Source organism: Sodiomyces alkalinus (assembly GCF_003711515.1).
Source record: "Sodiomyces alkalinus F11 unplaced genomic scaffold SODALscaffold_16, whole genome shotgun sequence".
NCBI classification, from domain to species: domain Eukaryota; kingdom Fungi; phylum Ascomycota; class Sordariomycetes; order Glomerellales; family Plectosphaerellaceae; genus Sodiomyces; species Sodiomyces alkalinus.
Window position 1 is genome coordinate 98,203 of NW_021167094.1, and position 24,746 is coordinate 122,948.

Sequence of the window (24,746 nt, forward strand, 5' to 3'; positions counted from 1 at the left end):
CGGTTGAGGGTGTAATGTGCAATGCCAGCTACCTATCCTGAACGCAGATCGACTTGATCAAAGACGAATCAGGTTCATGCTAAACTTTCGCCTCGCAGGAACACCCACTGGTTGGTATTGTTCTACCGTTTTCATCACCACAATCGTCACCTCTCAGTGAGCATACCGGGCTCGGGAAAACTGCAGGGTGTGTCGGCATTTGTGTGGTCTTGAATGGTTTCTGAATGTCGACATTGGTGGGTTCAATTCTTCGTGCTGTCATGTCAGTTCATGAACCCAACCCCCCTCCCGCACCCTTTCCTCCGGATGACTCGGAAACAGTCGACGGAATAGACCACGGGGAATTTTGCCATTAAGTGGTAGGGAGGTCCGGCCTCGCCTTGGAGAACATCATCATGAACTGTCTATCTGGGGTCCTTTTGTGAATCACCAATGTCGCGTTTCCGCCGCCGCGAGTTAAATTAGACCTCAAACCAAAGCCCAAGTGGTCGGTACAGACAATTCAGAACCGAGTTCTGAATTCTTCTTCGGCCTCGACCACAACGAAAGCCCAACAAGTTTAGGATCCCCTTTATCAAACATTGTATTTGCTGACGAACTTTTACACAAAGGAAAGACCGCCTAACAATCTTTCGTGGGGGAAAAGGGGGGGAAAGGAACGATTGATGATGAAGTCGTGCTTCCCGCCGGTGCGAAAGTTCGGGAAATCCTCCGAGTCCGCATATTAAATCCTCCGGGTACCACGATCGCGGGGTTTGCTCTTCCTGGGGACATAGAGCCAAGTTCTCGTCTAGCAAATGACGGACTTCGGGCATATTTGGTCGTCAATATCGAGGCACTATGCTGAGTGTCCTTCTCGGCCCTCTATCCCGTGGGTGGACCTGTCGGTTCGTTCTTGTTTACACTCGACAGGGTTTTCTGACACGATCCCGCGATGGAAAACACCTCGTCAGTACATGAACTTTGGCCTGGTGATCGGGACAGCCACCTGCGATCATCTCAGCAACCATGGGAATCCCGAACCCGGCCCGAAGCGCGGAGGACGGAGAAGGGAAACCGCGCCTTTCCTGACTTGCGCACTCCAGGGACAGTCGTCGGATGTTATATGAGCACCCTCGGAAACAACCTGTCGCAAACAAGTCAGGCTGTTTGCTACGGGCGGCCGCTGGCATGACATCTATGGTCTAAGGGATCCCGTACCCCGCCGCCGGAAGAATTGAGCGCAAGACGGCCACTGAGAACTGTTACGTCCGTCTCGGGATCAGTGTCTGACAGTCTGTCACTCCTCGGACCCCAGTCTGCCTTGACATCTACGCCATTGTCCGAATTCAAGGCTGGTTGGATTCGACGCAACCATATCCCAAAGATGAAAGTATGAGATGGCTGAGAATACCTGAATACCTAAGGTACCCAGTGACATACGGTAGGTAGCTTGTCGTGCCGAAATGGCCGGTTACAACCGTTGTCGTACACGATGGATGAGAGGAATCCCGCTTGTCAGGCAAAAGTACGAAAGTATTACATGCCGCTCGGCGACTCCTCGATTGTACTCGAAGCCAAGTCAAGTCATACTCAAGCCATCCACGCTTAGATGCCTTTGCCTCCACGGTCCAAGCCCTTCAAGCCCTCCAAGCCAATGTCGCATGTGAATTTCGGCTATGACATATGCAAGTCGAACACTCTCCGTAGCGTCACGCCATCGCGATCATAGAGCTGCCCTGGCTCTGATGAGTCATCGGAAAATCGCGGCGTCCGGAATTCTTCTGAGAAACGCCGATTTGACGCAACATACCGAAACTCGGACCTCACCGGCCTATCCACAAAGCACCGGCACCAGGGACCAGACACGGGACTCTTCCAAACTGATTTTATCAGAGAGTGGCTGACCAGCATCAAGATAAGAGAAGCTTTTGAATACCAAGGGCAAATGCGGTTCTCGTTGCCATCTGGTTGATCCTACGCCATGTCGTCATCGCCGTCCAACGTACTCCCGACGCAGGTCAAAGCTCTTACCTTCGACATCTTCGGCACCGTCGTCGACTGGCGCTCCTCCGTCATCGACGAGCTCAACACCCTCGCCGAATCGAAACTGAGAGCGTCCACGGGAGATGACACAACGCCGGAGACAGCCCAAGCCCGTGAGGTTCTGGGCCGCCTTACCCGCGAAGACTGGGCCCGGTTCGCCCAACAGTGGCGCGACAGCTACAAGCGTTTCACAGCAGGATTCATCCCCGGCACGACCCCGTGGAAGGACGTCGACGCCCATCACCTCGACAGCCTGACCGTCTTACTGAGAGAATGGGGCCTCGCCGCCGCGTTCCCGGATCCGGAAGAGGTCCAACGCCTCAGCCGCGCGTGGCATCGGCTACGACCGTGGCCGGATAGTTCGGCCGGCTTACGCCTACTGGGGCGGCGGTTCATCACCGCGACTCTATCCAACGGGAATACGTCTCTGCTCGAGGACCTCAACGAGTTCGGCGGGCTGGGGTTTGGTGCCATCTTATCGGCGGAGGACTTTAGGGCGTATAAACCCAGCCGCGAGGTCTATGACGGCGCGGTGCGGGAGCTCGGGCTCGAAAATCCGAGAGATGTGGCCATGGTGGCAGCGCACTTGGGGGACTTGGCGGGGGCGAGGAGGGCGGGACTGAGGACGGTCTATGTCGAGCGGCCGCAGGAGGAGGATTGGCGAAAAGATGAGGAACGGTACCAGCAGGCGAAGGAATGGGTTGATATCTGGATCCCCGAGGGCGAGGATGGGTTTGTTGAGTTGGCTAGCAGACTTGGACTCACTTGAATCCTCGTGGTCGGGATCGGAAATCGTGCGCCAGACGAAAGGAAGTTACTTAGTACGGAGTATGCCCAGCAAATGATTCTGAGACGAACTTTGATTCTTGTCCTCCCCGAAACGGGGACGGTCCCTGTGAGATGACGCCTGTGGCAGATTGGGTATGGGCGACGACAAGTCACACCCCAGGGTTCTATCACATGTTGATATTTTGTTTCACGGAAGTTTCGTGCAATTGTCGATCTCGGGAACAGGCACATTCTAATAGAAGAGGTCTTCTTAAAGGCGGCCGAGTTGTGGTGATACCAGGGATTTGCATACCGATACCGATGTGATGGCGATGGAGAACAAATGGGAGGCCTCGCCGCCGCAAGGGTATTGTCAAACATAGAATTGCTAGACCAACCTTAAAGACATTTAAGGAGCGCCCTTAGTTGCCCAACATCCGGTAGTTGGACGGACAGAGGAGCAGACTCCGGCTAGGCGGCACGGTGCTGGTTGAGGTTCCGGTGGTGGAACAGGAGATAGGCCCAACATCGCAACCACACACTCGGAACAATCAACACAAAACACGAACCCACCAGAGCAGGAAAAATCAACCTAGGGATCAACGAGCCTGGTGAGCACTTTGGCTCGAGGACACTGGGGTTCCGAAAAGGGCAGATCCGAGCGAGAGAGAAGGTGAACCCTTGGACGCAAACAAACCAAGTTCGTGAGAAGACAGTCTGCCATGAGAGGTCAGTCAAAAGACGTTGTAGAACTATGCACCCCGCATCGCCGACGCGAACGAGAGGACTCTGGTTCTTTTTGTGTGTCTCGTCTTTCCCACGCGGGGATTATGTTATAGAGGAGATGCGAGGTGCCGAGGACGTGTAAGCTGTCTGCTGACTCAGGTAGTGCGAGAAACCTCAGTTTGGGGAACATGACATATAATGCCTTACGGATACACCGTAATTATGCGAAGTACGATAAGAAAACATGTTTGTCTCAGTTTGGTGGATCGTGGGGAGGCACCGCTGTCCCAGAGTCATGGGTTATTCACCGACGTCGTGGCCAAAGGTGGCGAGTCTTCGAAGCGATTATTCGTCCGAAACAGCGAAGGCAGCGTCCTCAAGAGAGTTGAGAATTAAGACAACGAAGATTGTCCACCTCACCTGAGAAGTCGATTTTGGCCGTGTCTCAACCGGTCCAATTCGTCTTGCGCAAGTTGAGATTCGGCACAGCACTGAATGTGCGCAGCAAGTACCATACTTGAAGAAGACGTCACGCGGATCTTGAGCGTGACCACAACCATGCATATATGTCGTGGCTGAAACATAGATTCCAGGATGGAGATCGGAGATCTGACAGGTTCATTTAAATGCCAAGTATAGAATAAGGAAGGCGAAGCGACGGAAATGCCTAGATGAAATCAATCAATCATCCGTCAATCGTTCGCTGCAAAAGGACGCCATACCATCCGTCCGTGTTCGTTAGGGTGACCGGGGAGCGTTCCCGTCGAGGCCTATTTCGTACATAGTCAGGTAGGCTATCGATTAGGGGGTTATCATGGCACTGGGCAGCTCGGAAGAAGAAGTGGCGGAGGTCTACGCGAGCGACTACGTAGTACGGAGCGCAGTAGACCAGTGGCGACGACTTTGTTGATCCAGGACTGTGAGCTGAGGCAACAAAGCTGGTGTACGTACGTAACCCGTCAGGGCGGAAACGCGTGGGACAAACGACAACGTACTTCGTATAAATTGTGAAGGCTGGGGTTCGGAGCCTGCCTTGCTTGGTTGGGAACGGAATCCGGAAGCCGCGGAGTTAGGCCCGTGGAAATTGATCGATGTGGTTGGGTAAATGACTGGAGAACGCCCGCCGTGAAGACCCTACTCACCCAGTATACCTCGCGTCTACTCCGTTGCAATAACCTAATTACAGCCAAGCTCCAACAGAGAGGTAAGGCTGGAATATTGGGACGGGGAAGGTCATGGTGGTGTTGTCTCTGAGGGACGTTTATGCCACCATTAGACGAGGTGGTCGGTCTGAGAAAGTAGATATTTGACGTGTTTGCGATGGTACAATAGCTCGTGTACCTATGATAAGGTACCTTAGTACATAATACGCCAACCTGCCAGCTACCTTACCTAACTGCATTCCAGGACCAAAGAGGACATGCAATTAAGGTATATTGGTTATCGGGGTGATCAATTATGTACCTTACGATGTAATTGCAAAGTACGAATACGGAGCACGGAGTATACAAATAAACGCGACAGTATCGAGGAAGGTCCTCCGTATCCGTACTTCCGTCGTTTGTCACTTCTAATATCCGTGACCCCTGTATCCGTACTAAGGTAAGGTAACCTCAAGTATCGGTACACTATACTCTGTACTCTGCAAGTAAGGGCCACTACCTGACATTAGGCCGGGCCTCTCCTTTGACACGTACTTACTTGCGTACTTATATATAAAGCCGGGAATAAAAGAAGAAGAAAAAAAAGAAGCTCCTCGTGTATATACGGAGTAGGTATTCCAATACTAGGTGGCAGCCTTCCTACGGTCAACGGCGTTGACGGGTTCAACAGGTTCAAAATGGCGGATGCAGTGTTGATCGATAGGTCTTAATTACCTGATCCCCGAAGCCATCCAGCCGTCGAATTTTGATAAGCCAAGCGGTCTAAGCATTTGAATCCGCCCACGCTAGAGCTTGTCACCAGTTCCTTCCCTGTAGCCCTTCGCGGCCCAGTCTCCCCGCTCAATTTTCCACAATCCTAGACCGGGCCATTCCCCGGCTGCATCGCACAGACAGATCAGACAGACCAAAGAGACTCAAGAAACCGAAATGGGAGGGAGGAGCCACTTCGACCGTTACTCTGCCTTTCCGAGGGTATGGTCGGTTTTGCTTTGGCGGATGAAAATGATGTGCTTTTCAGTCGCACAGACATTGTACGAATAGCACCTATTAGAGGGACCTACAACGCACATATTATGCCGTACTCCATACTTCGTACATGTACAGTGTACAGCCAATCTTCCCGACCGAAGAATTACGGAGTACCTGCAGTTTAGCTGGCGATCTGGTTTGATGTTGGCGCTACCTAATTACCCCGATTTCCCTTTCCGTTTTTCCGTATAACGACATGTCCATCGTACATATGGAGTAAATACCTACATACAACCAAGCGGTACCACGAGGAGCACGCTGCAAGCATGGACAGCAGCAGCTCCAGCACCTCACCACGTGTGGGGGACAGAACCGAGGCCCGAACCGCGCCGTCTGAGGCTCCATCTTTCACACTCACCATGTCGCACTGGTTTTCTCTCTGCTCCCGTCAGTTCGAGGTATTGGTCCCTCAGGGGAGGGGGGTACGAACCCAGCTCCACGCATGTCTTTGGCCAGCAATCCCGGCACGAAGCGAGCACCTGTCTCCGCACGACTCCGCAACAAGCACGGGAGTACGAGGTAGGGAAGAGCACAGGGCACAGGTGGTCCTCATCGGTCGGGCTTTCCTCGTGGGTCCCGGATGAAGGGTTGTGGTAGCCAGCCTCTTAGCTTGCTTTGCTCCTTTTAGCTGACCGGTTCCCGAGTAAGTTTCTCCGCTTCTTCATGCAGGCATGTAGAAATACATATCCATTACTTTGTGGTACTCCACATGTCCTTCTTATCCTTCTCATCACTCATTATCTTTTTAAGAGGGCATTGGCATTGGCTTCATAATTCGTCGCATCCTGAACCAGGTGTGTGTAGACGGCTATGCAGCCTCACTTCTAGATGTCTTGTATCCCGCTCTATTACTGAGTGGCTGCATTTTTATCTTGCGAGTCTTTTAGGGTAAGGTAATTAAGGTAGAGCAAGGTTTGTATGTACAACGTACGTACAACGTGGCTACCTTAGAGAGGTACGGAGTACCTCTGTCCTGATGCCGGACCACTCATGTCGTCTTGCACGGTTCAAGTCATGGAAGCTTTCTCGAGGGCCTTGCAAGGTACGGGCTTAGACGCTTCTTGGTACCAGTACTTAGTAAGTAGTAAATGCTTGGCAGCGCTGAACTGTTAGAGCAAGCTCAAGAGGCCAGGATTTACACTGAGAAGGCTCTTCCTCATTCGACGCACAAGGCCAAGGCCCGCCTCTTCTCCCCAGCGGGCCTTCTTGGTCGGACACTTAGGTATGTCCAGCACAACACAGAGCGGTCGGTGGTGTCCTTAGTACGAAGTACCTACCTTACCTACCTTACCTAGTACTCTTATTGTTCCTCCCCCACCCACCCCCATCCTACGAATACAGATCCCAGAATCTTAGGCCCTCTCCTTAACTTCGGATTCTCCCTCTTCCTCTCCCCTCCTATCCCCTTCTAAACTCGCCCAGCCCCAAATTCTCCACCCCTCGTCCATCCACTGTCGCTCCTCCTCACAACCCATTCTTCCAGACTCGGGCGTTCTCCCCATCGCCCCATCGATCTGCTGTGTCCATTCTCTTTTCGCAACCACCCCGCTCGGTCTGGACAGCTTCTCACCCTCGACGAAACGCATTCTCATCATTGTCGTCCGCCTGTCCGACTCTCTCACTATCTCACACACACTCTCTCTGTCTCTCTCTCCCTGTCTCTGTCTCTCTCGGCTCGCCATCCTATCCTCCCGCCAATCCAGCCCTTCTCCTCTCACTTTCCGCTCCTTCTCTATCCGCATAAGCTCTTTGAAACCACTCGGCAGCTCTCCATAACAATCGGGACCACCTTGTTTCTAACAGGTTTCTGCGTCTACGCTGCCCGTCATGGCGGGGAAAATGGTGCTCTACAAGTTGGTGGTGCTAGGTGACGGTGGCGTGGGAAAGACGGCCTTGACCATACAATTATGTCTGCAACACTTTGTCGAGACTGTAAGTCGACCTGCTCAATTCGTCCGCTTTTCCCTCCCCCACCTGCCCTGTCCTGTCCTGCCCTGCCCTGCCTTTCCTTTTTCTTCTTCTTTTCTCTGCCACTTTTAGTAAAATAACATGTTACTTTGACGTGGGGTTTGCTTTCTGACCTTTGATCTGCTTGTTGCGTAGTACGATCCCACCATCGAGGATTCGTACCGAAAACAGGTCGTCATCGACGGGCAGGCATGCATGCTAGAGGTCCTCGACACCGCAGGCCAGGAGGAATACACTGCGTTGAGAGACCAATGGATCCGGGACGGCGAGGGCTTCGTGCTCGTATACAGCATCTCTTCGCGGTCGTCATTTACCCGCATCAAGCGCTTCCACCACCAGATCCAGCGGGTTAAAGAATCCGTCGCGTCGTCGCCTTCATACCCCGGGTCCCCCATCGCTGCGGCCCACCCCCAAGCGCCCGTACCCATCATGCTCGTCGGCAACAAGAGCGACCGAGTCACCGAGCGCGAAGTGTCCACCCAAGAAGGCCATGCACTGGCCCGCGAATTGGGCTGCGAATTCGTCGAGGCATCGGCCAAGAACTGCATCAACGTCGAGAAGGCCTTTTACGACGTCGTCCGAATTCTTCGGCGGCAACGGCAAGCAGCATCGCGCCCGCATCAAAGCGGACGCACGGGCACACGACCCGCCAATGGCGACCGTCTAGGATACGATGACGAGAAGGGCAGAGTGTCGCGGTATCGACGCGGGGACGGCGAAAAGTCCAAGAGGAGCAAATGTGTGGTTCTCTAAACGACAAAAAAAAGAAAAGAAAAGAAAGGCCCGCCTTTTCCGATTTTCTTCTCAGCCCTTATCAATTATTTATTGTTTTCACGAATAGAAAAGAAACCACCCTCCCCGTGACGAGGACGACGGTCGCCCAAGCACCCAACAGCTTTCCCAGAGTCTCCAATATCCGATTCCCCACCGAATGCGCCTTTTTACGTCACGATTTCATGATGTCCCATAGAGCAACTGGCCCGGCACTATCCCAGCCAGGATTTTGATGACCCAGAGATGGAGAGTTGGAGAGAGAGACACAGAGAGACAGAGAAGGATGTCTGACAGGGACAGAGAAAGAGGGAGAGGGAGAGGATGTGCGTCTACATGTTGGTGTGAGAGTGACAGGGAGGGATGAAGAGAGAGATGCGAGAAATGAGAAGAGTTGTTGGGGGGAAGGAGGGAAGAAATCCTTCGAAGCAGGCCATTGGCCATATCCACGATTTTCACATTTGCTGCTGGCACCAAGTGTCCATGAACAACGGAAATAGTTTACCATTGGCGAATGGCGCACGAAACGGTAAAACAAAAGGGAGGCATCTCTTGAGTTCCCAGGGGTCTCTGACTTCAGCCATGGTGCAGTTCGAGAGAATGAATGCCTCTGTCTTGAACCTTCCGAGTCAAGCAAGGGTGGCTGGAGTTCAAATTTGGAGCCCGCCGCCTCTTCCTCCCTCTCCGTGGACTTGGCAAACCCGGGCAAAGCTGGTTGGCTTCTTTTTCTTTTTTCTTTTTTTCTATTTATTTGCCACCTGGCTCCCATTGAGTTCACATGTCGGATTCAATTCAGGACTGGAGCGCTTACGACGTTTGGCTGCTGCCTCCTCCAAATACTGGCCGATTGATTAAAGGGGTTCCGATGACACTGAGATTCAGACATTATGTGTAGCTATCTTATGTGCTGGTTCGCATCTCACTCACCCACCATTCGCCTAAGGTATTCATTCGGCTTATCTCATGGACATTCTTGGCGGAGGAAGGACCCGCGTCTCTATTGGATTTGAGCTGTTTGTGGTCGTGGCCGGGAGCGAGAAGGAAGCAAAAGCCCACAGACAGACAGGACAACCAGGGCAGGGAGGGCACTCGAGTGAACTTGTTCATACCGACCATTCCCACACGATCATTGGGATGTGTACTTACTATCTCTATCTACCTACCTTACCATCGTGTGGCTTGGGATACCTCCTGGAGTGCTCTACCTAAGGCAGAGGATCTCCCTGTCCACTTTGCTCTTTCTTCCCCGCCGTCATGTCTTCTGGCGGTATCTCTGGTATCTCTTCTGGGTGGCGTTGTCAAACACGGCGGCGGCGCTACAGACCAAGCCTCCCCCATCAGCTATGCGCACATCGCATATCCTGTGTGCAGTCGGTCGTCCAGGGTTCAGCGTGGGGGTGGGGGGAAGGGGGAATGGGGGAAGGGGAAGAGGACCGGAGCGAAAATGGGGAGGGTGGGAGGCCGAGGAGCTGACGATGAGGGTTCTGCGCTACTTCGGCCGGGGGGGGGTAGGTGTTTTCTTTTCCCTTATCATGAAGGGACTAATTACCAGTGTGATTTCGTTTTTCTCTTTCAACTTCATTTGCATCTCTTCGGCTCCATATCGCAAGGAAGATATGATGGATGGTAGTCATCTTCTTTGCGGTCGACTGTTTATCAACGCCAAACGAGTCAGCCCCTTTTCTGCCCCTCCTCTTTCATCCGGCGAGTTGAAGGAAGGGCTCCTAGAGGGGCGGGTCAGGGATAGTTGTGCCAGAGATTCAGCCACTCTTCTGGGTCTTCTCACCGAGATCTTCACTGAAGCTTTAGGTCCTGGGGGGGGGCGGAGGTTCTGTCGGCACTGCGCAATGAGCCAGGGCCTTGGCGGGAAACTACGCTGGCTCCCGGCTGGGGACTGGGAATTGGACCATCATCCATTGCGATATTGTGATATTGCGATCCTTGCCGAGGAAACCCATTCGTACGTTGTTTTTGGATTCTTCGCTTCCAAGGGTCGGTCAGAGCTACGGGGCCGGAAGACCAAGGCCCCCCGCTGAAGGCCGTGCGCTTGTTTTCCCTTTCGGACTCGACCAGTCGGGAGGGAACTTCCCTCTATCCAACCCCAACAGGGTGAGACTTTGAAGATTCTCCCCCCTTGAACACTGCAACCCAGTAATTTCCTCTCTGAAGAACAGACCCAAAGAAGCCCGTCCGGTCGTCCCAGTCAGAGACCTACCTACCTACCTACTAGGGCATGAGCAAGCGGCAAAGAAACAGACGAGCTACATATGTATCTACCCCGTCACCTCTGTCTATCTCTTCTCATTCGCAATTTCATCACGCGGGAGACAAGACAAGGGTGTCAAGCGCACTGCACGAAGCCATGTGGATCTGAGGCCTGTCGTGGCTAAGCCCTCCTCGTCCTCTTCTTCCTCCCCCCGGTTCGCCCTTCGCATTTGCATTGCGCTTCTCGCCAAAGACACCACACAGCAGGACCGGACTGGAGAGCGCCACGCAACTTGGCAGCATCTCCGGAAGGGTCCGCTAGCACGTGCGAAGCATTAAACGCCCGCGAGAAATTTTTGCAGGCGATACTACGGTCCGGGATCATGCTTGCAACTGCTCTCCATGGCCATGGCAGATGGGCTGGACCAAAGTTGATGTATGTATTCGCCGAGACGTCGCTGGTAGAAGTTGTTACAGTGTCCCCTGCGGCATGCGGTACACAGGCCACATTGCCCTTCTTGTTGCTTCTCATGGTTAGACGTCCGTGCTCTTTGACTCGTTTCAGTCTTGTTAGCTATTCGATCTAGTCCTCCAGGATGTTCCTGTTGTCTTCGTCTTTTAGCTCACCTTGACAGGCCTCCCTAGTGCCGTCGATCATGACTATAAAAAGAAGGAGAAGAAGAAGTCAAGTAACCCCGGGGTGGTCTTTATTGTGTCGCTTTCCACTTCTCACACCGAAACAATTATCGTATATCATATGCAGCTCGGGCAGGCGGCTTACAACAGCGCTTCGGGGTTGACACTGCACCTATCCGAAGCAGTCACAATCACTCTCGCAGCAAAAAAAAAAAAAAAAAAAAAAAAAAAAAAACCCTTGTTTATGGCTAAGGTCATGCACCCAGAGCATTTATTTCAGCGGAGGATTAGCTGGAAGGTGGCCGTTCATAGGGGTTTCCAGTGCGGTCCGGGGAGTCCCACCTGCTTGCTCCTCAAAAAGGATCCGGTGCCGTTTCGGCAGGTGGTTTTCTGCTGTCCACGACGGCGAGGAGCGAGCGGAAGGGACTTTTGGAGTTCCAAATGCCGTATGTCATGGTGAAAGCCGGCGTTAAGCGCAATGCTGGCATGTGCGGCGGAATAATAATAAGGAAGGCCTGCGTTTCCTAATCGAGGACAGGGGATGATTGCGACGTCGAGGGTTGATTCACTAAAGATTGCGAGGACCTTGAAATCCCGTCTCTACGCATAGCATATCATCCCGCCGCTTCATCCATGCAGTCCAGTCTGGTCTCTCTCTCTGCCTTGCATGAGCACCTGCGACTACATACATAGCCACCCGGAGTCGACCCCGACAAACAGCGTACTCTGCCGACTGGAGTCTGCAACTGGGTCACATCCCGGGCGCTTTCCTTTTCTCTGCATCCCGCCTAGATGGCAAGCTCTCGCGAGCTGAATAAGTAAGATTTAACGAGCAGGTCAGCCCTGGCCGTGGATTGAGAAGAAGATAGCAAGGATGGCTTGACCGAGCCGCACGGTTATGCCACCAGAGTCCTCACCACGATCCGATCCGCGACAGGCGGTCAAGGCAAAAGCAGGTACAACGTATACTCCGTCCTGTTCCGGCGGGGCGTTAAATATCTCTCTAGGGACATGGCTGTTAGATCTGGGACGCACACCGGTCAATCCTTGGTTTCCATGGTTTTTGAGCCAGGTGGTGGTCAAGGGGGAAATGCACTGAGGGACACTGCCACAAGACGAAGAGAATGAGGCTAAGTTTAACGAAGTACCAAGTCACGGTTCATCTTGTCTCCCAAGTCGATGTCTTGTCTGATGATAGCTGATAATGACTGAGCCTGTTTTCATGCTTTGAAAAACATATTCCTAGTCATTGACGTCCTACAGGCGCTTGCCCTAGATACTGTTGTCGATGGATCGAAATCCCGTGGGAGCGTACAAGAAGGGAGTCTGATATTGCCCTGCAACACTTCCAATCTGGTTAGCATTCGCCTCAGCTCCGTCCTAGGGGGGAAGTCTCTCTCTACCCTATAGAAAGGGGAGTCACGGTACAGTTTGCGAGGCCGCTTCACTTTCGCAATAGAAACTGAAGTATGTGACGTTGAACTTCCGGAAACGGACAAGGTAGTTAGCTGTCCCATTTAACTATCCTATCCGTACAACGATGCCACAACCGCTGCCCCTCCTCTCGTTCTACCCGAGCGGCAAAAGCGCCGTCACACAAAGAAGAAAACCATTAACACGAGGCATGGTCGCAACACAAGCTGTTCCAAATCCCGGCCTGGACACCGGCACCAGCCATCCTGAGCCTTGTACCAACCAAATCCTCCCTCTTTCTACCCCTCCCCCTCCCCCCCCCCGCCCGCAGCACGCACCACGCCGTTCTTCCCACCACGCCGTGTTCTCCCCCTCACTTAGGCCCAACCGAGATCATCCGAACTTGTAGAAGCATCACAGGCCAGGCCAAATCGTGAAAGAGAACTTGCCAATGCGCCGTGCCAGGGGGATTCGCCCCTCGTTTCACCGCAGGCCCTGATTGTTCTGTTACATTCGAATCGGTGTCTCGAGGCCAGGTCTAAGCCCAGTCCGATGTCTTACGAAACAAGCCGGCTCGCTAACGACTCTTTAAAACTCAAGTCTTCCCCATGGTTGCAGCATGTGTGCTCTGTGGCAAGCGCCCCAATCTGTCGTGTCGGTCGCCATGCGACAGGGATGGAGCTGAGCAGTTCAGTAGAAGGGATCACGGCAAGATGCAAGTAACCATGAAGACACGAGGAGGCATGGTATGGGAATAGTCGTATCTTTTCGGTCAAATAAGGCCGCAGCCCATGCGTACGGCAGAGGTTGAAGGGACACAAGCAAAAAGCCGCATTTCGTCTCTGCCCTCGTTCGGGGGAGAATGTACGTACCCAGACGCCCTAGGTGAGAATCCAATCCAATTCAAGAAAAAAAAAGAAAAAAAAGGGAAAAAAAGGCCTTCCCAAAGCTACCGTCCATTCGAGCTTGCTGTGTGAGAGATCCATACACGTCTTCCCCACCAGGTCTGAGAATATTGACGTTAAAAAAAATGCCCCCGTACAGACATAGGGAAAGAAAAAAGAAACTGGAGACCCAACATCGTGAGCCAGTCGTCATGTGTGACATAGGTACAGCATAGATCGTGGTGATTGTGGAGAGGGCTGATGCGCTGCTCCAAAATGTCCCGTCTAGTCTCGTGTCGCATGCTCGTCGTCGAAGGGACTGGCGCCGCGCTCTTGCGTGCTGTGACGCTTCGATCTCCTGTCTGGACCAGAAGCAGCTCGTCTCGTGGCTTCCTCAATGACAGCGCTAAGGCTCGTGGTGCTCTTGTTGGCGCCCGGAGATGAAGGTGGATCGGAGAAGGGCCCTTGGTCAGCAGCCGGACTCTCGCCAACGACGGTGGTGGAGTTAGAGTCCCGGATGTTTGTCGAGGTCGTTGTCGTCGAAGTCGTCCCTGGACTACGGGGCATAGATCCTACCAGCTCGGGTCTCGTGCCGACGCTGACCTGCTTCACCTGATTACCGCTGCCGAGTCGAACGACCTGTGCACGAGCCGGCGTGGCCGTTGCGGTGCTGGCATTGTTCAGGAACGTAGAGCCCACGCTGAATGTGCTGTCCCGTGGCCCTGCTCCCTCATACTTCTCAAAGTCGATGCTGGGGACAGGCGGTGTGCTTGCGCCGCTGCCGGTGGAACCACCGATAGACTTCACGCTGACCATGGCCGCCTTGGCTCTCATACCGGTCTGTGCCGGAGCCACCACGACGGCATTCTTGCCATAGATGGTGGACGCAATGCTGGGCGCAATGCTGGAGCGGTGAGCGTACGAGCCGCGGGCGTAGGATTGGCGATCGCTGTCTTGGGACAAGCCCGAGTACGTCGAATTGCGTAGGTCGCCGGGCATGAAGAAGTGTTGATCCTCGTAGCTAGGGCTGTTGGCGGCAGAGTTGGCAGCATGCATGGGGATGGGCGGAACAGGCGGAACGAGGACGTTGGGTGATGTTGGGGTAGCTCGGTTGGTGACGCCCGGGATATAGGCGATCTGAATGATATTCGAGGCGCGGGTGAGGACCGTGGACGCAATCGAGTGAACGGTATGAACAGAAGTGCGGTGGTCACGCCGAGGATTATGGTCCTTTTCCACGCCCGTGCCCTCGTCCGACATGCTACCGTACGGTTCTTGATCGAGCTGTCGTCGCTTGGGTTTGACGCAGAACTTCCATACCAGGAAGGAGAGGACGGCAATGACGACAACACCACCCACTACACCGCCGGCTATGGCGCCCGTGTTCGGACCGCCTTCGTTGCTTCTTGACTCTCCGTTGGGCGCGGTATCGTCCTCGATGCATATCGCCCTGGCGCATTGGTTACATGACGGGATGGTCAAGGAGCAAACCTCGCCTGAGGGACAACGCGGGCAGGAGGGTGATCTGACATTTGCGCAGTCGACACATCCTTCCTGTCTAGAGAAGAGGAGGGCTGTAGACAGTGCCTGTTAGCACAGAGGCCTTCGAGACGGGCGTCCGAATAAGGGGGTTGCGTACATACCGCCATTCAATTCCTCCACTGATCGAAAGTGGAGGTTGGGATCGAATTTGACCATAGCCACCCACAATAGAGCCGACGCGACTCCTCCAGGAAATGCGGTAGAATCAATGAAACGATTGACGGCCGAAGAAGATGTCGACGCACGAGAATCTCGCTTTCAGTGCGCGATGGAGAAGAGAACTAGACAATTGTATAGACGATTGTATAGGGGGATGTGTATCAAGTTTTGCATCCACAGGATGGTAAATATGAAGAAATAGCGGATAGGATATACGTTGGTGAAATGGATATCTGACGACTGAATGGATACGGGTGGAATGAGTGACGAAGTCGAGGGATATCCGGAACGTGGCGGAGAGGAAGAGAAGGACGGAGAGGGAGGGATAAGCTATTTAGAAACGAGTGGATTGTGAGGCTAGCTCGAGAAGAGAAGCGCCAACTATGCGGCAACGAAGGAGAAGGACATCAAGGGCGATGGACGAAGATAGATTGTCGGCCTTTGCGATAATTGAAAATGGAAAGATCGAAGTCGATTGTGTTGGTTCGTCGGATGGCTGGCCCTGGGTAATGATGGGCTCCTGATTGATGTGCAGAAGCAAAGGCGGTCGCCTAACAGTCAGTCAACAAGTCAGTGAAGAAAACGAGAGACAATGGGGTCAGAGCGGTCCTAGGCAGGGTGCGGGTCTTTCCAAGGAGGACAAGGACGAGACGGGGAAGGGAATGGCAAAAGGAGGGGAGGGGGAGAGCACCAACAGTGAAGTTGCGAGGCCACGTACGAAGTACCTCCAGTGTATCCGTGTACTTACCCATTTCCTCCGTACCAGGGAACCAACGGTCCCAGTAGGGGGTACTTCGGTATTAGTTCCCCTATTAAGGTACCTTGGTATCTATCCTCCAAAAGAGACGGGCAACCGCTCAAGCTTGACATTACTTCGTATGTCCCTTTCAGGCCCGCCAAAGGTATCAGTACACATTGGCGATGCATAGGGGGAACACAAGGAACTTCAATCATTGGCTGACGGCGTTTACAGAGGCGAGGAAAAGCGGGACTGATTACCGCGAAGCAAAGTTGAGGCACTTAGCAGGTACATTGTTCAATGAGTTGCCGTATTGGGAAGTGTTGACCCAAAACGCCGATAACTAATAAAACGGCCCGGTGTAAACTTGTCAGGGCAGACAGTTGATTGGCTGACTAGTCGACTTTCTCGTTTCGCCTTGAGAACATGCGCCCATGTGTCGCACAGGCCTCCCACAAGCACAAGGGCTGCTACGGAGACGGAACAACTAAGATGCCGGTTGATCGGCAGGTTGGGAAGGGTTCGGGACCCATTTTCCCTCTCAATCAGTTCACAAGCTCCAGTTGAATCAACAGATGTACGACTGTTTTGCCCTGTTTATTAATCATATCAACCGTTTTACGCCTTCAACGCTGGCTTGTGAATTAAGAGTCTCATTTGTCTTTATCTAATACTGTTTTTTCCTTATACCTACCGATTAAGGCCATCTCTCCTAATCAAGCCGCTACAACGATCCATTTGACCGATTGAACCCTCTACAACTCGGAACAACCGACTACACGATCAATTCCACCGTTTGGTGAGATGCCTGAGTATCCCACCGTAATCTACACCACCCACGAGGACTGGGAGCTCTGGCGCGATGAGTACGCAGTGCTAGCCAAGAGACACGGAGTTTGGCAATATTTACGACCTGATAATCCCCGCGATGCGCCTGCATTAGACCCCTTTCCTTGGCCTGACTTGGACGATTACGATGTCCTCAATCACTGGAACGGGCAGGCGAGTGATCTGACAGCTTCCGGGAGAGCCGCCTACCAATTCGACTTTCGACTTTGGGAAGAATATGAAGAAAATGAACGGTATTATGATGAATACCAAGATGGGATACGTCCAGTCAACCTTTGGCTGGTAATGTCTCTCGCGCCGAACAACCATCGGCTCCTATTGGATGGGGGCCTCCGCGGGAGATTTATGAAGCTGTTCGATCTGATGCCGCCCCCTTCCTCCCCTACCGCAAGCAGCGCTCCCTCGAGAACTACGAACAGCACAGAAGACATGTTCCGAATAACCTCATAGAGCTCGACGAGTGGCTTGACGAGTGGCAACGGCTGGTATTTAAATGCCACCAGGTGGAGGTGGGGGAGGTACGGGAGGCCTGCGTGTGGGTGAAGGATTTCTTCGACTGCCTCCGGCCGATTGCCGGAGTTTGGGCGGATATAACGGAGGAGCGCGTTGATGTCAACACAGTGACCCCGGCCTTGCTAGTAGCGAAAGCGAAGATATACATCCAAAACAGACGCAGCGCGCAGCAGCCGCGCGGCCGCCTTCCCGGTCCCAATCTCGGCGAGGGCATCGAGGAGGAGCCGGTCGCCGGAGGCCGAAGACGGGGTAGAAAAAGAGGAGGGCGCAGCAGCCGGAAGGCTAAGAAGGATGCCAATCCTGATGGAAGGCAACCTGCCAACTGTACCCAATCGAAGAGAAGGCTATCCTACGACCGCACAGAAAAGTGCCGCGTGTGTTGCAGACCACGTCACGATATTGAAGACTGCTGGTACTTATTTCCTAAGCAGGCTGTTCCAGGGTGGGCTCCTCGAGGCCCCATGGGAAGGCTGATCAAGCGGATACTTCGGTCAGACACAGCATTGAAGGCTGATGTGGAGGAGATAAGAGCCAGGAAGAAGCAGAGGGGCGGCGGTCTATCTTGAGGAGATTATGCGATAATAATCAAAATCTAATTAGTCAACGCCGAGATCGCCACGTTGAACACCCGGCTGCGGCACGTGGTTTCGGGAGGCACGGCAGCAGGGGATGATTGAGGTCGATTACGTTGCGAGCGCGGAAATGGTGGCCGACGGAATAACGAAGGCGTTAACGCGCGAGATATTCATCCGCGTTCAGAGCCCAGGTACGTACTTCAAAAGAGCATCAGCGGAAGGAAGCATCTTCATTTTGCCGACAGACCCAGAAGAACCCTGTAGTTCAACACCTCCATGATTACGCTCTATGTGAAATCCTACCTCGTCTCACACCACTCAGGGCGTGGAGGCGGTCATCATGCACACATCAAACCTCTAAACAATTGGAAAATGAGGCGAGAACTTGCCTAATCCCCCACTTCCTGCCAACTGTTAGGGTTTGTGAGCGGTTTACCTACCTGGAGGCGTTCTTCGACCGTTCCGTAGGTTCCGCTCGTCGATCAACCCCACGACGAAGCGGCCCCGGTGTCAGAGACAGCGCCGTTATCAGTATTCTCTCGAGTCGACGTCAATGCCGGTAGGAATAGCTTGGACTTGCTGGCGTCACGTCGTTCACTACACTTATCAGACGGACGATCCATATGTTTGCGGCCTTGGTCCTGGTCGACTTCCACGACACTGCTATGCCGGGATCTTGGCCTGCAGATTCTTGACGGCATACCTTCCATGGAGACTCTGGATTCGGCCTCAGGCAATGATATTCCTCTCACCTGTGAAGAATACTCGGTGATTCTCATCTTAGCAGTTTATCGTGGCTTCAGGTCGACGGGAAAGCCAGGCATGTCCTCTAACGTAACAATAAACGGCACGTAGACATCAATTCGTTCTCGCCCGGATGCTTGTAGGACAGCAAACTATGCTATGTACCTATCCGCCATTGTCTTCGACGATTTTTGAGCCCTTCACAGCGTTAGTCCGGGGAACTTCGTCCACATTCCCAAGCCTTCCTATTTCGCACCTCCCCCTTTAATCCCGAGTATTTTGTTAGTACGAAGTAGTACCAGTCTATTTTGGACATCAGTGCCGGCTCCCTTCATATCCCGGGCCCATATTTAGGTACCTTAGCCTTGGCAAGTTCTGTTGGTACCTTAGTGTCCAGAACCTCTGTCGACTTCTGCACGTCCATCGTAATTCTCTCGCAATTTCATATAATATTAGGCAGGTGACGAACATCCACGGAGTAAAGGACAAGACGTTCATAACTCAGGTCGATTGCTGCTTTCCCTACCAAGAACCTTTGCGTAAGTAATAAACGCAACTATGGGGGCAAGTTTGTATACGCGGTCCTGCAGTGATCATTGCGGCTTCAACATGAAATACCAAATCTACAAAAGGTTTCTGGTATCTTCCCAGTGAAGCTTCTCCTGAGCGCGCACATCTGTCTCGGGGTGCGCGGCACTGATCTAAAGTTCTTTCATACGTCGATACCGCATCTTGAAGACACGCCTGGCTTGCAGGTGATGTTCCTGGCATTGTCAGTTTGGCTATTTCAAGGCCTCATTGTAAGACAGGGTGAAACCGGCCCTATCTATGGCCGATTTGTCTTTGATCGTCGATATGCTCTGCGTTGAGCGACGGTCTGGTGGCAGCATGTTCATCATATCTCTAATAGAGAAATGCAGATGGGTTAGACATCCCAAAGTCTTGAAACAAGGTGAGCGCCGGTCGTGCAGTCTCGAGACATACAACTTGAAGTGCAAGATTGCTCCACGATGTATGTAGGCTTACACGGAAAGTTCGACTCCAGTTGGATATATATCTACTCAGTAAGGACAAGACACAGAATCTACCTTACTCGGTGGCTAAGATGTTGGAGGGTTTGATTCTAATTTTTGGACTTTTCTACTTTTCATATATTTCTTTTCCCTTCTTTGTTGTGCCTCGGAAGGTGAAGGAATTGTTTCACTTGCCCAGAGGAGCCAATCCTTGACTTTGGTCCTAGGGTAATTTTACATATGCAAAACTCGTATCCGTGACTCAGCCGACCTATTCCCTGAAACGCTTCTCCGAAGTACGTACCTGGTGTTTGGAAAGACCGTACGTGACTTTGAAACCGATAATTCCAAGTACGTTTATCATCAAGTCGGTTCCAAGTCGGACAAACTGTCACATCTAGAAGCTCCCAAAAGGATGTCAGCTTACATTACACTGCAAGAAATGGATGTGGCGTAGTTCTACGCCTTTGTTCTCCAATTTGGGATTCTCAATGCCCCTCCACCCTCCACTCCATCTTTGGTGGCATTCATCAACAGCATCAGCCCGGCACATCCATTATTCTAGCTTCTTAACATTTTTGATGGGATATGTAATATGCCATATGCTGCCGTGCTAGGACCACAAGTAACAGGGGAATACGTGTTTTCTTTCGGCTGTCGTGGTAGGAACTAGGAGGTAGGTACCTTATGTCAGAGTACACGCAGGTACGGGTACTAAGTACTTACTCCTCCCTCAACCAAACTCTAAGGTACCTAGCTCTACTGCTGGTCGGCATTTCTTGCCCCTGGATGGAACAAGTTCTCCACTTTAGACCTCCTCTAACAATGTACCCCATACCATGTGTAGGTCTAGCTCAGGCGTTGTGCTAATGATAGATACAACCTGGCGAAGTACGAATAAGGTACCTTAGGTATGGATACCTTATACTGATGGGGATGGAAATTTTTACGTTGAATGGTCCAGCTATTCAGGTAGTACGTTGCTAAGCCACAGGAACCGGCGCAGCGTCCAGCGGGCTCCTGCGTTGTCGTTGGCTACCTTACACTAGTGTCAACATGGTGGTGTGTGCGTGCATGTCTCCATTTCCCTCCCAAAGCCAGCTGCATGCCCCCCTTCCTGGTAAGATCCCCTGTCCAGGTTTTTTTCCTTTGCCAACCGATGGCGTCGTCCCAAGGCGTTTACGCAAGGCCTCCTTCTTTCCTTCCCATCCAACCCCTTAATTCCGACCTCCAGAAACCAAGTCAACCCTGAAATCTTCATATTATTCTTCCTACCCCATCCATTCGCTTCATCACTCATCACTCGCTTCTACTGGGCCTGCTGCCAACGAACACCCGATTTGCGTTTCAGCCGGTACTGTCTCTTAGACGATCTGTGATTCCCTGGGGGTTTTCGCGTGAGGTTGTCTGGAACGAACACGACAACCCACCATATTCTCCTCACTGCCTTCTCTGATCATCAACACTGACGGCGAGAAGAGGCAATCAGCATCGAGCCCATTTTTCGAAGCCTGACTGCCTTCTTTTTCTTGGCCGTACCTAGCATTGACGCGAACCATCTTTGGAGCTACTTCCTCTTCCTCTTGAACAGAAGCAATCATGGCATACCGCGGCCCAGGCGGTGGCCGCGAATTTGAGGACCACAACCTGCAGGATCTGCCTCCCGGAAATGGAAGCAGAGTAAGTTCTTTTCCTTCTCTTCCCCCCTCACACATTTCCTCGTGCCTAGCTTGCCAGAGGTACAGAATACGAACTAAATCGGGAATGCCTGCAGTATCATCTACCTCCCCAAGAAGATGGCGTCGACGAGGCTGGCCAATCTCTCCTGCGAGATCCCCACGGCCGGGCTCCCTCTCCATTTGATAATCACCTCGGACCCCAAGCCGCATCCCCTTTCGATAACCACCTCGGAGCCCAAGAACCCCCAGCTCGCCCAGTTTCTGCCTATAGTCTAACCGAATCATACGCCCCCGGCGCAGGTGCGCGGACCCCTGTCCCGCCTGACTCCTTCGGTATGTCCACGGGGTATCGCCAGGAGCTTGGCTCCGACAACGGAGGATTCGGATACGGCCGACCGGCATCTACGGTAGATTCGGACGAGAGCTGGGTCCGCCGCCAACAACCTGGCGCCCAAACGGGCGGGCTCAAGCGCTACGCCACCAGAAAGATCAAGCTCAACCAGGGCTCCGTTCTCAGCATCGACTACCCTGTGCCCAGCGCCATCAAGAACGCCGTTCAGCCCAAATACCGCGACGTCGAGGGCGGCAGCGAAGAATTCATGAAGATGCGGTACACCGCCGCAACCTGCGACCCGAACGACTTCACGCTGAAGAATGGTTACGATTTGCGCCCTCGCATGTATAATCGACATACCGAGATGCTCATCGCCATTACGTACTACAACGAAGATAAGGTCCTGGTTTCCAGAACGCTGCACGGTGTTATGCAGAACATCCGGGACATTGTCAACCTGAAAAAGTCGACATTCTGGAACAAGGGCGGCCCAGCCTGGCAGAAGATCGTCGTATGCCTCGTCTTCGACGGCATCGAGAAGGCCGACAAGAACGTCCTGGACATCTTGGCCACCGTCGGCATCTACCAAGACGGAGTCGTCAAGAAGGACGTCGACGGCAAGGAAACGGTGGCACACATCTTCGAGTACACCAGTCAGCTGTCGGTCACCCCCAGCCAGCAGCTCGTCCGGCCCGTTGACGACGGCCCATCCACTCTCCCGCCCGTTCAGTTCATTTTCTGCCTCAAGCAGAAGAACAGCAAGAAGATCAATTCTCACCGCTGGCTCTTCAACGCCTTCGGCCGCATTCTGAATCCGGAGATTTGCATCTTGCTCGATGCTGGCACGAAGCCGAGCCCCCGTTCTCTGCTCGCGCTTTGGGAGGGCTTCTATAACGATAAGGACCTTGGTGGTGCCTGCGGTGAGATTCACGCCATGTTGGGCAAAGGCGGCAAGAAACTGCTCAATCCGCTAGTCGCGGTGCAGAACTTCGAGTACAAGATCTCCAATATCCTGGATAAGCCTCTCGAGAGCTCGTTTGGCTACGTCACCGTGCTGCCGGGTGCTTTCTCGGCCTACCGATTCCGAGCGATCATGGGTCGGCCCCTGGAGCAGTACTTCCACGGCGACCACACGCTCTCGAAGATCCTGGGCAAGAAGGGTATTGACGGTATGAATATCTTTAAGAAGAACATGTTCTTGGCCGAAGACCGAATTCTCTGCTTCGAGCTCGTGGCCAAGGCCGGACAAAAGTGGCACCTTAGCTATATTAAGGCCGCCAAGGGCGAGACCGATGTTCCTGAAGGTGCCGCCGAGTTCATCAGTCAGCGTCGTCGCTGGCTGAACGGTTCCTTTGCCGCCTCCCTCTACTCCCTGATGCATTTCGGCCGGATGTACAAGAGCGGCCACAACATTGTCCGCATGTTCTTCTTCCACATTCAGCTCCTCTACAACTTCCTCAACGTCATCTTCACCTGGTTCAGCTTGGCTTCGTACTTTTTGACCACGAAGATCATCATGGATCTCGTCGGCACGCCTACTGAAGGGACGGCCACCTCCTCCCCTCACACTGCCTGGCCTTTTGGCAACGACGCTACGCCTATCATCAATTCCATCCTGCAGTACGCTTATGCGGCCTTCCTTATCATCCAGTTCGTCTTGGCACTGGGTAATCGTCCCAAGGGCTCCAAGTTCACCTATATCGCCTCGTTCTGCGTTTTCGGGTTCATCCAGACCTATATCCTGGTTCTCTCCGGCTACCTGGTGGCTCGCGCGTTCGAGAGGCCCATTGGGGAGCAGATCAGCTTGGAATCCGGCAGCGCTTTCGTCAACAGCTTCTTCGGCGGTGACAATGCAGCCGGTGTCATTCTCGTGGCTTTGATCACCATCTACGGTCTGAACTTCATCGCTTCGTTCCTGTACCTGGATCCCTGGCACATGTTCCACTCCTTCCCTTACTACCTGGTCCTCATGTCCACCTACATCAACGTCCTCATGGTCTACGCATTCAACAACTGGCACGACGTGTCCTGGGGTACCAAGGGATCGGACAAGGCCGAGGCTCTCCCTTCGGCCCAAATCAGCAAGGGCGAGAAGAACGAGGCCGTCGTGGAGGAGATTGACAAACCCCAAGAGGACATCGACAGCCAGTTTGAGCAGACGGTCCGGCGCGCCCTCGAACCCTTCAAGGAGGAACCTGAGTCCGAGAATAAAGACATCGAAGACTCGTACAAGTCTTTCCGGACAGGCCTGGTCATCTCTTGGCTGTTCAGTAACATGGCCCTCATCGTCTTCATCACCACCGATAACTTTAATTCGTTCGGCTTTGGGGTAAGAATCCGCTCAGTCCTCTGGCTTCCATGAGGTCCGTGGTCCTAATGCAACCCGCTAACAAAAAATTGCAGGATGATGTCACCGCACGCTCTTCGACGTTCTTCGCCTTCCTGCTGTACTCCACCGCTGTGCTCTCTGTTGTCCGCTTCACCGGCTTCCTCTGGTTCTTGGGCAAGACGGGTATCATGTGCTGCATTGCCAGACGGTAAAAAAAAAAACACAGCTGGGCGTCTCCATCATTCGGCGGCAAGCCAGTGGTATATGACACGTGGCATGACATAAAGCTCGCGCGCTTGGCGACGAGCGGATATCGGGGCAACCGAACCCGATGTAGATTTGCTGCCCAAGTTGGGAAGCTCACTTTGTCATGGATATGGCGGCGTTCTATTGTTTCTATTGTATGTAGATCTTTTTTCTTGTAATAAACGAACCTTCCGCAGATTTGGACTCGGGCGACAACAAGGATACCTCAAAAAGCTTTTTGCCTTTTTGCCTTTCTTTTTCAGATAATAGCTAGCATACTTCTTTAACGACCGTGCTCGTTTCTGCCTTTTGATGTCCCATTCTTGCGAGACGTTGGCGTAAGACCAGAGTGGTGACATCAAATTCGCAACTCCACGTAGATATTTTGCTGGCTCAACAACAGCCTTTTCTCCGTTCGTGTTGAAATGTTCATTGT

At 52.9% G+C, this 24,746-nt stretch overlaps 10 protein-coding genes across 10 annotated transcripts; 5 read left to right on the top strand and 5 right to left on the bottom strand.

The window, feature by feature from the left end:
- Positions 1 to 1,963: 1,963 nt before the first annotated feature.
- SODALDRAFT_285963 (haloacid dehalogenase) lies at positions 1,964 to 2,794 on the top strand (the record flags this gene model as incomplete). Its single annotated transcript, XM_028608511.1, has 1 exon — positions 1,964 to 2,794. The coding sequence occupies one exon, from the start codon at positions 1,964 to 1,966 to the stop codon at positions 2,792 to 2,794; it is 831 nt and encodes a 276-aa protein (XP_028462451.1).
- A 489-nt stretch (positions 2,795 to 3,283) lies between these two features.
- SODALDRAFT_82023 (hypothetical protein) lies at positions 3,284 to 4,318 on the bottom strand. Its single transcript, XM_028615713.1, has 3 exons — positions 4,242 to 4,318; positions 3,940 to 4,186; positions 3,284 to 3,510 (listed from the first exon to the last, which is right to left on the bottom strand). The coding sequence occupies exons 2-3, from the start codon at positions 4,101 to 4,103 to the stop codon at positions 3,393 to 3,395; spliced, it is 282 nt and encodes a 93-aa protein (XP_028462452.1). The 5' UTR covers positions 4,104 to 4,186; positions 4,242 to 4,318; the 3' UTR covers positions 3,284 to 3,392.
- On the bottom strand, positions 4,205 to 4,756 carry SODALDRAFT_364146 (hypothetical protein; the record flags this gene model as incomplete). The annotated part of the gene is made up of 4 exons (XM_028614617.1): positions 4,205 to 4,289; positions 4,341 to 4,443; positions 4,515 to 4,555; positions 4,704 to 4,756. 4 exons carry the CDS (start codon positions 4,754 to 4,756, stop codon positions 4,205 to 4,207), a joined length of 282 nt encoding a protein of 93 aa, XP_028462453.1.
- A 2,782-nt stretch (positions 4,757 to 7,538) lies between these two features.
- SODALDRAFT_286028 (ras family protein) lies at positions 7,539 to 8,432 on the top strand (the record flags this gene model as incomplete). The annotated part of the gene is made up of 2 exons (XM_028608515.1): positions 7,539 to 7,643; positions 7,815 to 8,432. The coding sequence occupies 2 exons, from the start codon at positions 7,539 to 7,541 to the stop codon at positions 8,430 to 8,432; spliced, it is 723 nt and encodes a 240-aa protein (XP_028462454.1).
- A 59-nt stretch (positions 8,433 to 8,491) lies between these two features.
- SODALDRAFT_82063 (hypothetical protein) lies at positions 8,492 to 9,506 on the bottom strand. Its single transcript, XM_028615714.1, has one exon. It carries the CDS (start codon positions 9,217 to 9,219, stop codon positions 8,626 to 8,628), a length of 594 nt encoding a protein of 197 aa, XP_028462455.1. The 5' UTR covers positions 9,220 to 9,506; the 3' UTR covers positions 8,492 to 8,625.
- Positions 9,507 to 13,873: 4,367 nt separating this feature from the next.
- SODALDRAFT_364152 (hypothetical protein) lies at positions 13,874 to 15,286 on the bottom strand (the record flags this gene model as incomplete). Its single annotated transcript, XM_028614618.1, has 2 exons — positions 13,874 to 15,162; positions 15,232 to 15,286. The coding sequence occupies 2 exons, from the start codon at positions 15,284 to 15,286 to the stop codon at positions 13,874 to 13,876; spliced, it is 1,344 nt and encodes a 447-aa protein (XP_028462456.1).
- A 386-nt stretch (positions 15,287 to 15,672) lies between these two features.
- Positions 15,673 to 16,595, top strand: SODALDRAFT_364153 (hypothetical protein; the record flags this gene model as incomplete). Its single annotated transcript, XM_028614619.1, has 6 exons — positions 15,673 to 15,772; positions 15,848 to 15,985; positions 16,056 to 16,071; positions 16,133 to 16,191; positions 16,263 to 16,348; positions 16,428 to 16,595. 6 exons carry the CDS (start codon positions 15,673 to 15,675, stop codon positions 16,593 to 16,595), a joined length of 567 nt encoding a protein of 188 aa, XP_028462457.1.
- Positions 16,596 to 16,897: 302 nt separating this feature from the next.
- On the top strand, positions 16,898 to 18,202 carry SODALDRAFT_82110 (hypothetical protein). The gene is made up of 2 exons (XM_028615716.1): positions 16,898 to 17,139; positions 17,219 to 18,202. The coding sequence occupies exons 1-2, from the start codon at positions 17,095 to 17,097 to the stop codon at positions 17,954 to 17,956; spliced, it is 783 nt and encodes a 260-aa protein (XP_028462458.1). The 5' UTR covers positions 16,898 to 17,094; the 3' UTR covers positions 17,957 to 18,202.
- On the bottom strand, positions 18,146 to 18,744 carry SODALDRAFT_364155 (hypothetical protein; the record flags this gene model as incomplete). The annotated part of the gene is made up of 3 exons (XM_028614620.1): positions 18,146 to 18,223; positions 18,321 to 18,376; positions 18,453 to 18,744. 3 exons carry the CDS (start codon positions 18,742 to 18,744, stop codon positions 18,146 to 18,148), a joined length of 426 nt encoding a protein of 141 aa, XP_028462459.1.
- Positions 18,745 to 20,879: 2,135 nt separating this feature from the next.
- SODALDRAFT_329517 (chitin synthase) lies at positions 20,880 to 24,530 on the top strand. Its single transcript, XM_028610970.1, has 3 exons — positions 20,880 to 21,402; positions 21,497 to 24,064; positions 24,139 to 24,530. Exons 1-3 carry the CDS (start codon positions 21,322 to 21,324, stop codon positions 24,274 to 24,276), a joined length of 2,787 nt encoding a protein of 928 aa, XP_028462460.1. The 5' UTR covers positions 20,880 to 21,321; the 3' UTR covers positions 24,277 to 24,530.
- Positions 24,531 to 24,746: the final 216 nt, after the last annotated feature.

What these genes read in the sequence shown, in the direction of transcription:
- SODALDRAFT_82023 (XM_028615713.1), bottom strand. Translation starts at nt 4,103, where the DNA reads ATGTTTCAGCCACGACATATATGCATGGTTGTGGTCACGCTCAAGATC. An exon ending in GGCCAAAATCGACTTCTCAG is followed by an intron (nt 3,511 to 3,939) that starts GTGAGGTGGACA and finishes CTCTCATGGCAG; the next exon opens with ACTGTCTTCTCACGAACTTG.
- SODALDRAFT_82063 (XM_028615714.1), bottom strand. Translation starts at nt 9,219, where the DNA reads ATGGGAGCCAGGTGGCAAATAAATAGAAAAAAAGAAAAAAGAAAAAGA.
- SODALDRAFT_82110 (XM_028615716.1), top strand. Translation starts at nt 17,095, where the DNA reads ATGAAGAAAATGAACGGTATTATGATGAATACCAAGATGGGATAC. An exon ending in TGAATACCAAGATGGGATAC is followed by an intron (nt 17,140 to 17,218) that starts GTCCAGTCAACC and finishes CCTCCGCGGGAG; the next exon opens with ATTTATGAAGCTGTTCGATC.
- SODALDRAFT_329517 (XM_028610970.1), top strand. Translation starts at nt 21,322, where the DNA reads ATGGCATACCGCGGCCCAGGCGGTGGCCGCGAATTTGAGGACCACAAC. An exon ending in CTCCCGGAAATGGAAGCAGA is followed by an intron (nt 21,403 to 21,496) that starts GTAAGTTCTTTT and finishes GAATGCCTGCAG; the next exon opens with TATCATCTACCTCCCCAAGA. An exon ending in TTAATTCGTTCGGCTTTGGG is followed by an intron (nt 24,065 to 24,138) that starts GTAAGAATCCGC and finishes AAAAAATTGCAG; the next exon opens with GATGATGTCACCGCACGCTC.